The sequence below is a fragment of the Equus asinus genome, chromosome 28, assembly GCF_041296235.1.
Source record: "Equus asinus isolate D_3611 breed Donkey chromosome 28, EquAss-T2T_v2, whole genome shotgun sequence".
In the NCBI taxonomy this organism is placed as follows: domain Eukaryota; kingdom Metazoa; phylum Chordata; class Mammalia; order Perissodactyla; family Equidae; genus Equus; species Equus asinus.
Window position 1 is genome coordinate 38497629 of NC_091817.1, and position 16904 is coordinate 38514532.

The window sequence follows — 16904 nt, forward strand, 5'->3', positions numbered from 1 at the left end:
TGGGCATCTCCCTGCAAATCCACACACATCTCAAACCACTATTATCTTCCTGAGAATAAATATTTCACTAACAACACTTTATCTTTGATACTAGTAGAGACTTAAGCAAGAGCTTTGACATACCACTCATCTTTTCCTAATGAGAAGGAAAAGGAGTGATCGTCAAAGCTGGGCTTATATAAAACCCATCCTGAGATTCTAAGCTGGCTAGAAAAAAATGAGTCTTCCCCACTGCTCAAACAGCGGGTCTCTTTCCTTGGCTCCCACAACCTGATGAACTTCATGCCTTAGGAAAAGGTCTACGTCTCATCAGCTGCCTCCATCACTGGGCTTGTCAATATCACAGCACTGCACACCTGAAAGATAACTGTTGCTGCCACAAAGCAGATTAGATGTACTCTACCAGACACTTCTGTGGGGATAAGACCAACTTACTAAAAGGTTGTCAGCCCACAAGGTCAGAAATAGATCAAATCCCTCGCAAGGTTCTACAGTGCCCTCTTGTGTTCCACTGAAGACTCTTCTGCATCCATGCAGCGTCAAGAAGATGGTTAGTCCCTTCAGGGACATAAGCATTCTCAACTCACGCAGCTCAAGTGACAAGACCACTCAGGCATGGTGTGACATCCTCCAGAAAATGCTTGGTGCACACTCATATCCTAAATAACTGCCAGGGGAGGATACTCTCTGAGGTCCAGCAGAAAGTCTGATCGAAAATGCAGATTCTCAACAAAGATTAATGAAAACTTTTAACCCAAGGAATGGATAACGTAGATGGAGTACCAGTCACTTACTCTTTTGGTGGACACAGCAAATACATGATCTGTAGTGCTTCAGTGACCTGGAGTCCTAGAATTACACCAATCCAAAGGAACCATGATCCCAAAAGTTCTCGGCGACAGACAATAAGCAGAGCTCTTGCTCAGGGCTGCTAGGTGCTAGCAAACGATCTTTAATCTTAACCAGCAGCATGCCTGGTAAGTTTCAAGACCATGGTCACTCCCACCTATAGAGGTGGACCATCTTCTCTGTTAAGGTAGCCAAGTAGCTGCTATGGTTCACCTCAAATGGGCAGATGTCCAAGACAGGCTGATGGGTCTGCAGATCCTGTAGCAAGGAGCCACTGCCAGCATCCCACAGCTAAAGATGACAAGCAGAGATAAAGGTCAGGAGTCATTCAGGTGAGCTGAGAGACTTGCTTTCTATTTTTTTAAAGATTTTTTTTTTCCTTTTTTTCCCCAGAGCACCTCCGGTACATAGTTGTATATTTTTAGTTGTGGGTCCTTCTAGTCGTGGCATGTGGGATGCCGCCTCAGCATGGCTTAAGCGGTGCCATGTCTGCACCCAGGATCTGAACAGGTGAAACTCTGGGCCACTGAAGCGGAGCGCATGAACCTAATCACTTGGGCATGGGGCCAGCCCTGAGACTTGCTTGCTTTATCATAAGACAACTTTGAAAGAGCTGCAGAGAGCACACTGCCTGGGGAGCAAAGTAGCCCATCCCTAACCTTCACAAGGTTGCACCAAGCCAGCACACTTGACATGCTTCAGGCACAGCCTCACCTACTGCAATCAGCCATTAGTCTGCCTGGCTTTCAGAGCGGATCTGAAAATCAAGCTGAGCATCACCCCTTTAATCTGTGTGCCTGGCACTCTTCTAGGGACAGACAGGAAAAGAAGACAAAGTCCCTGTCTCTGCCTTCATGGACCCCATCTTCTAACTGGAGTTCTCTTTTCCTTTTAAAAAATGTTTTTTAATGAAAAAATTCTTAAGTAATAATAATTTTAAAGTAATAAAATTTTAAACTACAATGAGCTACCCATCACTCAGATCATTAAGCTTCTGCCACCTCTGCTTTATTGATTCTACTTTTTTCTTGGCTGATTTCATGTCATTTTACTCCTATATACTTAAGTATGCATCTCTAAAAAAAAGTTTCTTATAACAATGTCATCATGCCCAACAAAACAAACAATAATCTCATAGTATTATCTAACATCCAGCGCATAATCAAAATTTTCTGATAGTCTCTTGTTACATTTGGTTTGCTTGAATCAGGATCCAAGTAAAGTCTACATTACATTGGCAGTTATAAATGTTAATAAGTCTATTTTAATCTAGAGCAGATCCCAACCTCCCCGCTTTTTTTCTTCTGCCATTGTTGCAGAAGCTGGGCCCGTTGTCCCACAGGACGCCCGCAACCTAGATTTGCCTGTTTGCTTTCTGTGCTATTATCTACATTGTTCTCTATCTATTGCAATTCCAGTAAATGAAAGTTAGCACTACACTCTAGAGTGGTGCTATCCAATATGGGGGCCACTAGCGACATAAAGCTACTTATATTTATATTAAAAATTTAAAAATTAAGGTTTTCATTCGCACAAACCACATTTCAAGTGCGCACGTGGCTAGTGTGACTATATTGGACAGTGCTGCTCTAAGGCTTGATTAAATTCAGGTTCAAGGACATCTCACAGAAGACACCATGTGCTTCATATTGTCTTAACATTAAGAGGCAAAGAATTCCTGGTTAACCCACTTACAGTAATGCTAAGGCTGATCAATGTTTCCAGGTGGTGACAGGCTGACCCCTCCACTGTAAAATTTCCCATTAACCTTTCATGTGTTGGCTTTATCCTGAATTGATGAAGTGGATGCCTGAATCAATTATTTCATAGGGGTTTCAGTAGCGCCTTTTTTCTTTATAGGTTCACAGTCCCACAGGACACTATAACTCAGGTAAAAAGAATGAGGTGAATCTACAGATATTGAAATGGAAAGATATCCAAGATAGTAAGTTAAATGGGTAAAGAGCCAACGACAGAGCAGTATGTAAAGTGTGACTTGTGTAAAAAATAGTTTAAGCAACCACAGATATACACACATATGCAGATATATGCAATTACAGAGAACTTGAGCTTTTTGCTTTAAATTCTTCTGTATCAAAAATAATAGGCTTACCAGGGCAGAATTTGAAGCTTCATCCCCAGTACACACCAGGATGTTGCCATCATTCTTTGGGTTTTGGAAAATGGCACTTTTGGTCAGCAGTTTGCAAGTGGGTCCCCCAAGGAATGTTTGTACAGGATGGCAGGAGCAAACGGGCTCTCCAGCATCATCCAGCTTGTAGGACATTTCCATCAGCACGCTTCGTAAGGTGGTATGATTTTTATCTACGGGACAGAGAAATCAGTGTTGCTTCACAGGGATGGTCCAAAGAAAATAACCAAGTACCTGAACCTCAGATGCTTACAACCTAGTTGAATGGAAAAGCCACACTTTGTTAAACCATCAACAATAGCTACAAAGCAAACATAATAATAAGAACAAAACAATACAGCAAAAATGAAATGTAGAACCCTAGGCTAGGATGAAGCAAGGTATTTACAATAGGTTTTTGCCCATGAGGGAAATAATTCTGAGATCCTTTTTAGTAAAATCACTGTATCCTGCCAGACCTCTGCTTGGGTTTTTATCTTCCTTAAGAGTTCTGACCACAAGTTTTTTCTTCCTTCCCCCATGAAGACCCCATGAGCCCCTGGAATTGCACATCTTTATGAAGTGAAAGCATACTATTACAGAGGGGGAATAGATACCTGCAGTTCTGCAGAGGCAAACAAAAGCTGGAGGACAAAATGGGACGCCCAAGCTTTCTACATAAGTCACAGCAAATCACAGCCTTGGAGAGAGAACACCTATGAGGTAACTAAGAACCAAAACGGTAGGAAGAGTTGGCTGACGCAGATGCTCAGCCCAAAAAACACATAACTGATTAGGCCTACCCAAAACTAGCTGAAGTATGGGCACTTTAATGACTATCTCTGCCAAAACACCTGCCTCACCATCAGTATAGTTCATTAGGAATTTAGATTCAGACCTCTCAGGCTACAAGAACCTGGGAGTTTACGCACAGGTGGCTGTCCGGGGCTCCACCCTGGTTCTGGAGGCAGTGAGAAGTTCAGCTGGCTAGGCCCACCATGGCTGTCCATCTACTCCCCATTTACCTTTGTTGGCCCCAGATAAGGAGGAACAGCTAATACCCTACTCAGGCCCACCGGGCTGCCTTCATCTGGTCCTTTCTTTTAAGTGAAGTGAGGGGCAAGCAGCAGATATGAAACGGATGTGAAGGTGGCTCAGTGGCTTCAAGAGCTGGTCTCCTCATACCACCACTGTTCTAAATCATAGAGGCTCCTAAAGTGGCTACTTCACTTCCAGGGAGTATCTGGCAGACTACGTTCCCGTTCACACAAGTGAGGAGTCGGGAGGCAGGCTCTATGGAAGGACTTGGGGCCACCATCCTCACTGTAGTAGCAAGAGCTGTTAGCCTGTGAGGGGCCTCAGTACTATCTGAAGGGTAGGGCAAACTCTCCTGTCTTCCCCTCTACCCAAACCACAGAAGGTCCCACAAGGACACCCCAACACTCACCAGGCCTGTAGGTCACAAGACAGTGGCGGGTACTGCTCTCTGTCTGAAAGTCTATGCAGCCCCCTGGCTCCACAGGCAGCACATGAGGCCAATGAGAAAAGCCCATTTTCAGTTCCCAGAAGGAAGCGTTCTCCAAGGTTCCAGCCAACACTCCACCATACGGAAATGTAGCTGAGGCAGCTCGGGGTATGTATGACAAGGATACCAGTGGGCATCTGAAGGGAAAGAAAGGACACCATGTCTTTCACGTTCCAATACTTGGACTGCTCCAGACCCCACTACCAGGAGCCCTCAAGCACATTCCTACCTCTATAAGAAGAGATTAAAAACCTGTGGGTCACTATCCTTTATGTGATAAAAACTACCAACCCACTTGTAGAAACAAAAGGGCATATATGTAACATTCTGTGTCCAATTTCAGAGGAGACACCACATGCCCTAAAAGCAATGAAAAAATGGACTAGGAAATTGAATAGTATAAGATCACAATTACAAGAAAGCTAGACTGGTGTGAGGCTTCTGGAAATGGGGTTAGCCACATATACAAGAAAAGTCAGGAAGGAAACACAGCTTATACATCTAATAAAAGAAAGCTTCCAAGCTGTTGTTGACAGACCCTTCAATTAAAATACAGCCTAAAGCAACCACACTTTAATTCAGAAATAGGATCTTTTCTTTAGAGATTTTCTAAATCTCTTTCTGCAAGCCTATGACCAGCGTCACATGCCAAGAACTCTTCTCAGAAATACTGGCCTGCAGACCATGTTACTATGAACCCGTTTCTGCTGAAGTTGCCAAAGCGATCACTTTGTCTGCTTTATTTCACTGCCCTGTCAGAATGAAGCCAACCCAGGCAAACTAAAAAAATGAACCATACATACACATATTCTTTCCTTGCTGCTATTTGCTGTATTTTACTGCCTGCTCTATGTGGATCCTTCTACATCGATGGCAGTTACCTTGTTTGCCTGGAGCTCACATTTGTCTAAGTTTACATCAATCATCTTCAGGCCCATGACCACATCACTGAAGCATGATTCCACCCCACCGAAATGAAAAGAAAACCCAAGTGCTGGGCTAGGTTTCAGAAGTCATTATCACTGTAGTGATATCTTTATATTTAGATCCCTGTGCCTCTTTTTAATACATATTCAAATTGGAAATGGAAATTCCTCCTAAGACACTTCTCATTTTGGCCCAGGTCACAGACCCCACTCCCCTTTTGAGAACTTTATGCCTCTAGAAGAGTATTATCCTCAAATGGCACTCAACACATTCTGAAGAGCCACAGTAGCGCTGGTGGCCACCCACCCTCAGAGACGGGGCTGACTTCGCAAACCTCCCAACTCTGTAACTTGATTATGATAAATCATAGTTGTATTGTATCCTTAGACCAAGTTGGTTTAGCTGTGGATTAGGGAAGTTTTAAATCACTTTTTATTGGGCTACTCTTTACTGATCTCTTCTAGTGTGTTAGACATGCAACTATTAGAGCAAATCTATGCTAACCATAGTTTACAGATGAAGCTACAACAGGCCAAGAAACATGACCAAGGTCACACAGCTCGTACATTGTGGAGCTGGGTTCTGAACACAGATCTGACTTCATTTTGCCATGCTGGGTGATGAGTATATATACTCTATATACTTGGTACCAGAGCTTTCTACCATGTGAAGTATGAACACAAAACTCTAAGGATCTTACTGATTCTGAAGTGAGAAGTGAGACTAATCAGTGGACTCAGAGAACTGCCCTCTGTGAGAAATTCTGACCATCTGTGAAACACTCTGCAAGGAGAGGATTAAAAAATAGTCCAAGAGAAAGCTGCTACCTACAGGAAAAAAGCGAGCAGCTCCGTACCTGGCTTTCTGAGGTACTAACTCCTGGATATGACTGCTCGTGTTTCGAAGGTCATACACCAGAATTGAACCATTGACCAGTCCGGCATACATGTAATTGTTTTCATCAAGACACCAGCAGCAGCTCCAGACAGGACGTCCAGCGTTATAAGTCTGGACCACGGTATTTGTTTCCAGGCTGTGGAGTTACAAGAGACTTTTACAACTATGCATTAAGAAAATCAAATATGTAACGAAGATGTAAAGATTATCATTTCAACGATGATCTTTTAAGAACACACCCACACACCCAAACTCTATTTGGATTCCCAGTTTCTTCTAGGGGACTGCCCAGATAACTCCTTCTCATTCAAAAATATTTGTTTTGGGGGACACAGTTTTCCTTTGAGCTCTAAGGATGTAAAAGAATAAGTTAAAAAGCCATATAAACAGTACATTCCCCACCCTACCCCTTACCTTCTCCATAGTTACCTATTACACAGGTAATCATATTCAATGTTAAAAAATTAGAAAATACACATAAGGGAAGTAAAATAAATTATAATCTAAACACCCAGAGGTAGTCAATAACACTCTGGTATTTAACTTTTCTTCTTTTCCCCCTATTTTTGAAAACCACTAGAAAAAAATCATAGGTTAATACATACATATAAAATATAATGGTACGTTGAGTTTTGGGGCAAAATTAAGCTGAAGCAGACTTGAAAAGTCAAAAGGCTTATCAGGCCTGATAGTGCTATCGTGATGTCCCTCAGATTTAGTTGCAGAAATTAAACAGGAAGCCAACTATCAGAGATCTGATCAGAACTACTTCCTAAAAGATAAGGGCATGGAGCACACTGAGATCTAATTCACAGCACTTGCAGAGCATGTGAAAGATAAAAGGCAGTAACTGAGGGTTACTGATGAGAGAAGTCATCCTGGTACCCCAGGAGAGTGAGTTCCTGGTAAGCATTTCTGTTAGGCAGAATGATCCACGTAACAGATCAGGAATAAGCAATGCCAAGCTGGTATGGTGACTCCATGGTGCCAGATCCCAAGGCTCTCTCCATATTGTCATTCTACTATCTCTAGCGTACTACTCTCGTCTGTATGGCTTAAGAAGTATTTTGCAACATATATAATTTTAAAGAAACAGGACACTACACATACTGTTTTATAACCTGCTGTGTCCACTTAAAAGCAACAGATTTTAAATTCAATGAGCCTGAATCTCAGAAGACAATGCCTCACACCAAAAAAAAAAAAAGCAAGCTAAGACCATCATAATAAGGATATTAATTTCCACACTGTTCAACATTAAACAGCCCAGGGCCCATCTCCTCCCTGAAGGACTCACCTGGTCAGTTTAATAGTGCTGTCCAGAGAAGCAGAGAGCAGCAAGCCTTTGGACCGACTGCTGAAAGCCAGTCCGCGGATCTGTTTGCTATGCATGGGAATGTACTGACTGCTCTTCATGTTGGCAGTACTCAACATCTTAACACCAAAGCCTGCCAAAGGTAAGAGAGAGTGAAACAGCACAATGAAAGTCAATCTAGGGCAAAGCAAACTACCTGTTCAAGAGGCTCCCTTGTTCATCTTTCTTGGCATACAAGTCCCTGGAAAACAGCAGGTCAAACAAAGAAAACAAAAATTCCCCAGGGTTATAAGTTATTTTAAAAAGCATATTCCATTCCAAATCTCCAGCAACAGGTAAATGGATAAATCATTGTATACATATACAGTGGAATACTAGCCATAAATAAAAGAGAATGAACTATTGATATATACAGTAATATGGACGTATCTCAAAAAACTTATGCTGAAAGCAGCCAGACAAAAAAGAGTAATACTGTATGATTTCACTTATGTAAAATCCTAGAAAACGTAAACTTATCTATAGCGATAGAAAGTAGATCAGTGGTTGCTTGGGGATGGTGAGAAGGGAGGGTCAGGTGGGAGATGGATTACAAAAGGGCATGAGAAAACCTGTGGGGTGATAGATATGCTTATTATCTTGATTGTGATGATGATTTCAGGGGTATACAAATATATCCAAACTTACCAAACTGTATGCTTCAAACATGTGCAATTTATTATATGTCAATTATACTTTAATAAAGCTGATAAGAGAGACAGAGAGAAAGAGACCATACCATTTCAACCACCAACACTCAAGATGCAGAAGAGACACTGAACAAAAAAGAATGAAGATAAATTTCTATCTCAGGGGGTCAAGATATGCTACATTTGTCTGAAATGGAATGAAAACAGATGACACCTCAAGAATCCCAATCAATGTATATCATTCCAGGAGGGCAAAAAACTCCAGAAATTGTCCTTTTTAATTTATTTCTTACTCTGTTCTCTTACTAGGCTATGATGATATATTTACTTTCACTAAATATCTATTATTATCTGAGTTACACATGATAGCCTTGAATCCCACTTCAGCTTCTCCAGGAAATCAAGTGGGAGAGTTCTTTGCATTTTCTCCTGAAACAGAATTAGGAGAGCCAGAGACATAAACAGGGAAACTATAGGCTTTAAATCAAGAAGGGAGCATGAATACTTGCCTAGGTAATCATCAATGGCAACAAGGAGAAATCAGCACCAGCAGGATATCAAGAAGAGCTAGCGCTGGGGCTGGCCTGGTGGCGCAGCGGTTAAACACACACGTTCTGCTTCGGCAGCCCAGGGCTCGCTGGTTCAGATCCTGGGTGCGGACATGGCATGGCTTGGTAAGCCATGCTGTGGTAGGTGTCCCACATATAAAGGAGAGGAGGGTGGGCACAGATGTTAGCTCAGGGCCAGGCTTCCTCAGCAAAAAGAGGAGGATTGGCAGCAGATGTTAGCTTAGGGCTAATCTTCCTCAAAAAAAAAAAAAAAAAAGAAGAGCTGGGCTGTGCAGGGTGGAATAGATACATCAAGGAAAAAGGAACAGATCATACCCAATTGGGGGAACAAGGAGAAGAAACAAGTATTTTTCCAATTTTCAAAGACGTTTTATTTAATTATAATTCTTTTTATTAAAAACTTGGATGAGAAATAGGAACATTATAAACAATCTTCATATTTTCCCCTCAATTGGAGCCCCTTGATAATCTCTCAACTCATAGCTAATATCAGTGACTAGAAAAATATATGACAATCCAGGGATTCCACTCCCAATCCTAACTTCGAGGACACAGTTTTGAAGCATGTGAATGGAACTTCTAAGTGCGGAGACAGAGGAAATCAGGCTGAAGCAAAGGGCCCTGACAGTTGGCAGAAATCACAAGCTGAAGGTGGTACAAAGAAACATCCACAACACTGAGGAATGATTTAATTGGGCATGTGAGGAGATCTGGTTTTCCAAATTAATACAACCTAAAATTAAGGTTAAAAAGCACAATACGAGAAAATTAGTAGAGTATCAATGTATTCCCAAATTCTTTTATTTGGAATTTGTACACTACAGAAAATAAGTATTAGATCTTATTTCAACTTGAAGTAGCCCTTGGGGGAGTGTTTTTTGAGTACTCCCAGTCTAAAATGAATCTGTACCTTTAATGGGACATCCAGGGGGTGATGTCCCCCCTGGACTATCCCAGGAACCCACACTTCCAAGTACCTCATCTTCTTTCACTTTATCCCAGTTATCAGTATTTCTGCCCTTTTGGTGAACAACTTCACAGAATGAAGTCAACAGACGCTACAGACATCTCTGCAGCATGCTAAAGTATCTGCATTAACAGGGAACTGACTAGGAAAGGTGATTTGGTGGGCTGTGGTCAGTGTGCACCCACTAGTGAGTCATGGATTCTCCAAAAAGAGAGGAGAGAAATAAATGTAGTCCAATAATGAACATGAAAGCAGAGGTTGTGGACTGTTCACCTGGAAGGAAGGAGGCCTGAGGAGAAGGTTGTGACACCACCAGGCAGCCCAGAGCATCACAGTATGTCATGATTCGGCAGTTTCCTGTCTGAGACACCGTGAAAGTCTTCTGGAAATGGTACTTGTGCTGGCCCTGGCTGGAGGGCATGCTGTTTAGTAAACGTGCTTGGGAGCCCCTGGGTTGCTGTGAAATCTGATCCTGATGCTGCACAATAAGTTTTTGCAAGTCCTAAAATAAAAAATATTTTATAAATGTGAAGCTTTTTCGTTTGATATTCCCTTCATGTACAATTCCTTGATTTAATTTAACATATGAAAATGTTAACACAAATCCCAGAGAGCTGCTGCAGTTTTCACGGTATTTCAACAAGCAACTGAAATAAGGAGAGCACAGAATCAGAAAATATTAGGGTTGAAAGTCTTCAACGGTTGTTTTGTCTAAAACTTTCATTTTATTGGCAGATTCAAGGAGGTGAAATGACTTAAGCTTGAATTATCAGCTGGCTGTTTAAATTTTTTAAAAATCCAGACTGCAGTAGAATTCATGATAAAGTGTGTAAGCTTCAGACAAATACTCTAATCAGAAATAAAATAGCAGGTCATGTTTACATCCTGAAAAACTTAGTAAATCCTATTTGTATCCAAGATAAACCCAAGCAATATTTAGATTCCTTTTCTTTTCAATTCCTATCCCCCAAATTCTTCGGATTGGAAAGGGCCACCTCACCTGGACACGACTATGAAGCCTGGTGCACTCCTCAGTGAGGACTTGCAGCTGGAGCCGGCACTGTGCTGACTCTAGCTCGGCCTGCTGCCGCAGCATCTGCTCCTTCAGTAAGGAACTAGAGAGGGAAAGCCAGCAACAAGGGGAGATTAGGAGGCTACAGAAGACTTCCCATCAAGATGGCACAGTAAGTTCATGCTATGATATACATACTGTGCTGTAACTATGTCATGATAGTGAGTACAATACGAGAAAAATCTCTCAAGTCCAGAAACAATACAGAAAAGTAGCATGCAGGGCTGAACTCATGAGCCTACTGGGCTTTGGTGTCAAAGCAGGTAGTGACAGCCAGAAGTCAGGCTCCCTCTAGGGAATGAGGACTAAAAATAGAAAATGAGAGAACAGAGCCAAGTTCACTGCTTGAGTTGGGACCAAATTATATAAGAGTAAAATGACATGTTAAAAGACCAAGGTTCTCTATTCTATTAAAAGAAAATAATAAGCTATTCATTGTTCATCAGATACTCCTATAATACCACAAAAAAGGGTTGAAGTTAAAAAGAAAGTATATACCAGGAAAATGCTAACAAAAGAAAGACCAATTAGAATTAAAAAGCACAAATAGCTATAAAGAACAATGCATAATGAGAGGACACATTCACCAAGAATAAAAATCAGTGCTTGAATCAAGATTAAGAAAATTAGATAATAGCATTTTCTAAACACCAGATAACTGATCAGGAAATATAATAGAAATAAATTCACTGACAACAGCAATTCTAACAATAGCAACCTAGGAATAAAGGCAAAGGGCATGCAGGATCTTTACAAAGGAAAGCACACTTGTAAAAGACACAAGAAAACAGTGAATACATGAAAGGATATTATATAATGTCCATGGCTGTAAAGACTCAAAATCATGAAGATGGCACTTCTCAAGTTACTCTAAAAATATAGTGCAATTTCAATCAAGATCTCGGAGTTTTTCAGGGAACTCACCAAACTAATTTTAAATTAATATGGAAGAGCAAAATGGCAAGAACAGGAAAGTGAGTTTTGAAGAACGAGGTGGGAGGATGTATTTTAAAGCTACAATAAATTGTAACTTGGGAGTACTGGGCGAGAATCAACAAACAGAGCACGCAGCAAGAGTAGTTCATTCATACGTAGAAACTTAATTTAGGATAGAGGCAGCAATGAGAATTCACATAGAAAGAATATACTTTTTAATAATTATGCTAGAACTTGTTATCCATAAGACTAGATTTTAGATAGATTAAAAATCTGTGTAAAAAGCAAAACTTCTAAAGACTTTAGAAGATATTACGTCTTTATGACCTTGAAGCGGTAGACACAAAAAGCACAAAACAAGATATTCATAAACGATTATGTTAAAAATTAAAAAGTCATGGTCAATAAAAGAGACCATAAACAAATTAAAGAGAGAAGCCACAGACTGGGAGATGACATTTGCAATGTATACAACCAACAAGGAATCAATATAAGGAAAACACAAAGAAGTATAAATTAATAAGGAACAAACAATACATTTTGCTCAATATAAATGAGTAAAAGATATAAACACAATTCATAGAAGAGTATGTTCAACCCCATTAGTAATTGAGTAAATGCAAATTAGGTAAATACTATTTCACCCCATGAGACTGGCAAGAATTGAATCTGATAATAAAAGGAGACGAGTGTATGAAAAAAACAAGAAATCACTTACACTGTTGCTGGGGGGAGTATAAATTGTTAATCTTTTTTTTTCCCTTTCCTCTTCTTCTCCCCAAAGCCCCCCAGTACATAGTTGTGTATTCTAGTTGTGAGTGCCTCTGGTTGTGCTACGTGGGACACCGCCTCAGCATGGCCTATTGGGTGGTGCCATGTCCACGCCCAGGATTCGAATAGGTGAAACCCTGGGCCGCCAAAGTGGAGCCCGTGAACTTAACCACTCAGCCACGGGGCTGGCGCCCTGGTAGGAGTATAAACTGAAATGACTTCCTGGAAAAGCAATTTGACAAAATCTAGTAAAGTTGAAATTACAAGTACCCTACAATAAAGCAATTCCACTTCCAGACCTAAAGAAACTCTCGCCTGTCTCTGCAGCGTGGCTTATACTAACAAAACTACACACCACCTTAACTGACCACCAATAAAAAACACATCTAGGTAAATTCGAACTAGAGAACTAGAATACCACACAGAAATTGAAATGAATAAACTAGAGCTGCAGGGATCAACTAGCATATATGCCCCAAACATAATATTAAGCAAAAAATCAAGCTACAGAAGGAAAATTATAATCTTGTAACATTTGAATAAAGTGTATAAACCTTCTAAATCTACTATATATGAATTATGGATATAGATCCTCTAGGGAGAGAGATGGAATTAAGGAGAACTTGGTTCACAAGGAAGCTTCTACTGATCTATAATGATTTCTTTCTTTCTTAAAAGGCCCAAAACAAATATGGCAAAACATTAGGATTTGAAAAAGTTGAGTACAAGGGTTTTCATTTATTAGTTTCTGTATTGAATGGCATTTTGAAATTTTTCACATTTTCTAAAGAGCCTAGGGAGCACCCTGATTGATTATAGTAATCAGCAAATTTTTTAATACAATCATCCATTACAAGCACACCTATAGGTTCCGCATTTTCAACAAAATTTCCCTCTTCACATAGCTGCCATTTTAAAATGCTACAAATAAGTATTGGAGCAAATGAGAAAAAACCAGTAAGGAGGAAAATTAAAATCGTCTGCAAACCCACTCCTTAGTGACTACCTGTGTGGTTTTTTTCCAGTTCACACAAATAACATGCTTTCAATGACAACATATTATGTGCACTTCAACATCAGTTTTAATGAGTGTGTAATACCCCATCACATGGATATGCCAGTGTACTCAACCCACTAACATGACAATCCTCTCAGCTTGGATTATTAGCAATGCTAAATGAAAAGTCTCAGTAAGTAAATCTTTGCATACATCCTTAATCGTTTCTTTAGAATAAATGCCTGAAGAATTACTACATCAAAGGCTTTTAATGGCTTTTGAAGCATACAGCCCAGGGCCTCTCTAAATAGCTGTGCCTGTGTACATTCTTACCAGTAATGTGTGAGAGAACCCATGTCCCATGCTCTCTCACAGTGGTGGGTATTTTTATTATTTAATGTTCTTGAAGCATATTTTAAGGAGCGTCACTAGCAACTATTCTTGGCTTTCAAAATCCTGATCATTTCTTGCATTGCACTGCATGTGCAAAGCTTCACCTAGGAGTCTTCTGTGTAGAGTGCTGTTGTAGGAGGGCTTAGAGACACGAGAAGCAAACATGGCAACATTTAAGCAATATGCCAGATGGTCTTTCTTTAAAGTATCATTAGCTCTATTCTAGTGATGAGGAGACTAAGACTTGGAGAGGGTTCACATGGCCATGAATTGGCTACAAAGAGTTAGGCAGGGAATCCCCGATTCAGTGTTCACGGTATTTAGCAGCAGAGGCAGGCAGTAAATTTAATCCCTAGCGAAGAATCTAGACAGGCTACAAAAAATCCAGGATATCTTTCAGCTTGGGTCTGCTGCCCAGGCAAGTGTGAGGTATTACTATAGGGCTGTAGGTTTCTCTATGGCTCCTGGATTTCAGGAAGGCTTAAGACACCACGTTATTGTACTTCCTAGGTCATATTACCAAAGGCTTAAGTCTGAGAGCTGATTCCAAGTTCATGGAAATGCCTAAGTGCTCCTGCAGAAGGAACGGCTGCTCCACTCCTGCTGAATCTACTTGTTCCAATCAGCACGCAAAAGAGGCTTCTGAAAGCAGAGGTTTACGAGAGGTGCTGAGGACACAGAAGGAGTAAGTGGCATAGTCTACCACCTACCTATCGCCCTGCTTTCACCTCCCTCTCTTTCAAGGAAGGAGAGTTTCACGACCCAGGTGTCAGTCTTCCCAGGATGGCTATGTCAGGTGACACAGCACTAGTCAATACTCCTTAGATTACAGGGATGAAAACTTTTTTAAACTGGCAAACTAAAGCTGAAAACCAAGGTATTGACTCATGTAACTGAGAAATCCACTGGAGTCTAACCGCAAGCACGGTGGATTCAAGGGTCAGGAACCTGTCTTCCTCCACTTCTCAGCTCTGCTTTCCTGTGTATCGACTTCATTTTCAGGCAGACTCCCCCGTCCTCTGGCTGAGAAGGCACTTGGGAGTTCTGGGATTACCTTCTATTCTTTCTCAAGGGTTCGAGTAAAAGTCCTAGAGCCTACATTCATTGAGCTAGCTGAAGTCACAATTATTTGTTACTCCAGATCCTCATTTTTAATGCTGATGGAGAACAAACCATGCAGGCCTCCTTCAGAAGATGATCAGTCATGTATTATAAATCACAATGTGAGACAGACTGCCAAGAATCCCCACTCACAGCCCAAGTAGCCTCAGAAGCGCACTAACAGTGACTTATACCTCCTTTTTCAGATGCGCCTACAAGGAACCAAAAAAGGAACGTTCCAGCTAGGCAGACTCTTGCCACCTACCTTTTCATGTGCTCATGTTCACTAGTGTCCAAAGCTCTCAAGGTTCGGGCATAAAGGACAACGATGTCACTTTGCTTGGCTTTCTTGTTGCACTAAAGAGCCCAAGAGGACACAATTAGTGTAGTTCTAGCAATCCTCCTGACTCAACACATTGACTGTGTACATGCATAGTCCTTGCCTATGGTCCTTACCTGGGGACATTTTCGAGCCTGTCCTTTAAGCCACTTAGAAATGCACCCATATCCAAAGAGGTGTCCACAGCGTAATGCTGAGAGTCGGTGATCCCCAACATTGGTCCACTGTTCCAAACATATTGTGCAGGTGTCCCCTTCTTCCTCATCCACAGAAACCGAAGGTACAAGGGGGCTGGACTTCTGGGGAGACTGCTGGATGGAAACCAGAATACATTCAAATTACAGAAAATGCAGTCTTGAAGAAGATGTGCAACTCTATCAAACTAACAAAACCCAACTGAAAACTCTGTAGGAAAACTGCAATGCCTATGAATCACTTGCCATTCTTTCTAGAACGTAATCTAGTCAAACGTAATACAAGCCATGAAAATATCACTACCCTTTGAACTTACGAAATGCTTGCATTTTTTTTTCATTCAAATGAAGGAGGTACCTTTACAAAGATTAAAAACACCTAGCAGTTACGTAGATAACCAGGAGGAAATAGTAGGTTTGTTATACATTCAACATTAGGTTCATAATCAACTCAAGTGGCTGCAATATACTTGGCTCATGTGAATCAAAGGGAAAAAAAACCAAGAAAACAAAGAAAGGATATAAACAGTTTACAAAAAAATACAAATGATCAACAGGTGTTCACCTAGCAATTTAAGAAATGCAAACTAAAGAGACCATTTTTTTAATCTATTAGATGGTATAAAGTGATGTCTGATGACACAAAGCACTTTGATGATGAGGGAGAAATGGGCATGCTTACGTACTGCTGCTGTAAAGAGAAAGTGGCACAAAGTTTCCAGAGGGCAACTTGGCATTACCTATCAAAGCTAAAGTACATATATCTTTCCTCAGACACAGCAATCTCTCTCTAGAAATATATCCCATAAGCAGAGTCATAAATATTTGCCAAGATAATTGTACAAGGATACTTAGTCCAGTTTGATTTCTATCAAAAAAGAATGAGGGGGCCAGCCCAGTGCTGCAGCAGTTAAGTGCACACATTCCGCTTTGGTGTCCCGGGGTTCGTCGGTTCCGATCCCGGGTGCGGACATGGCACGGCTTGGCAAGCCATGCTGTGGTAGGCATCCCACATATAAAGTAGAGGAAGATGGGCACGGATGTTAGCTCAGCGCCAGTCTTCCTCAGCAAAAAGAGGAGGATTGGCAGCAGATGTTAGCTCAGGACTAATCTTTCTCACAAAATAAAAAAGAAAGAAAGAAAAGAAATAGGGAACCATTAGTGTACATGACAAAGGAAGAGTTAATCAAAAATTTATTCATATGATGGAAACTATGCAGCTATTAATGAG

The 16904-nt window shown here is 41.0% G+C and overlaps 1 protein-coding gene across 2 annotated transcripts in view; it reads right to left on the reverse strand.

Annotated features, from left to right (window-relative positions):
• Positions 1-286: 286 nt before the first annotated feature.
• RFWD3 (ring finger and WD repeat domain 3) overlaps positions 287-16904 on the reverse strand; it is a 40368-nt gene continuing 23750 nt past the window's right edge. The window contains exons 5-13 of one of the 2 annotated variants that reach the window (XM_070500250.1): positions 15596-15787; positions 15405-15496; positions 10870-10984; positions 10143-10371; positions 7627-7777; positions 6289-6465; positions 4428-4642; positions 2963-3174; positions 287-1140 (exon numbers count right to left, since the gene is read on the reverse strand). In XM_070500250.1, coding sequence (XP_070356351.1) covers positions 997-1140; positions 2963-3174; positions 4428-4642; positions 6289-6465; positions 7627-7777; positions 10143-10371; positions 10870-10984; positions 15405-15496; positions 15596-15787 — 1527 coding nt within the window. In that variant the 3' untranslated portion in view covers positions 287-996. Of the gene's footprint in view, positions 1141-2962; positions 3175-4427; positions 4643-6288; positions 6466-7626; positions 7778-10142; positions 10372-10869; positions 10985-15404; positions 15497-15595; positions 15791-16904 lie in introns of both variants that reach the window. The other variant, XM_014850314.3, reaches the window with a different exon arrangement.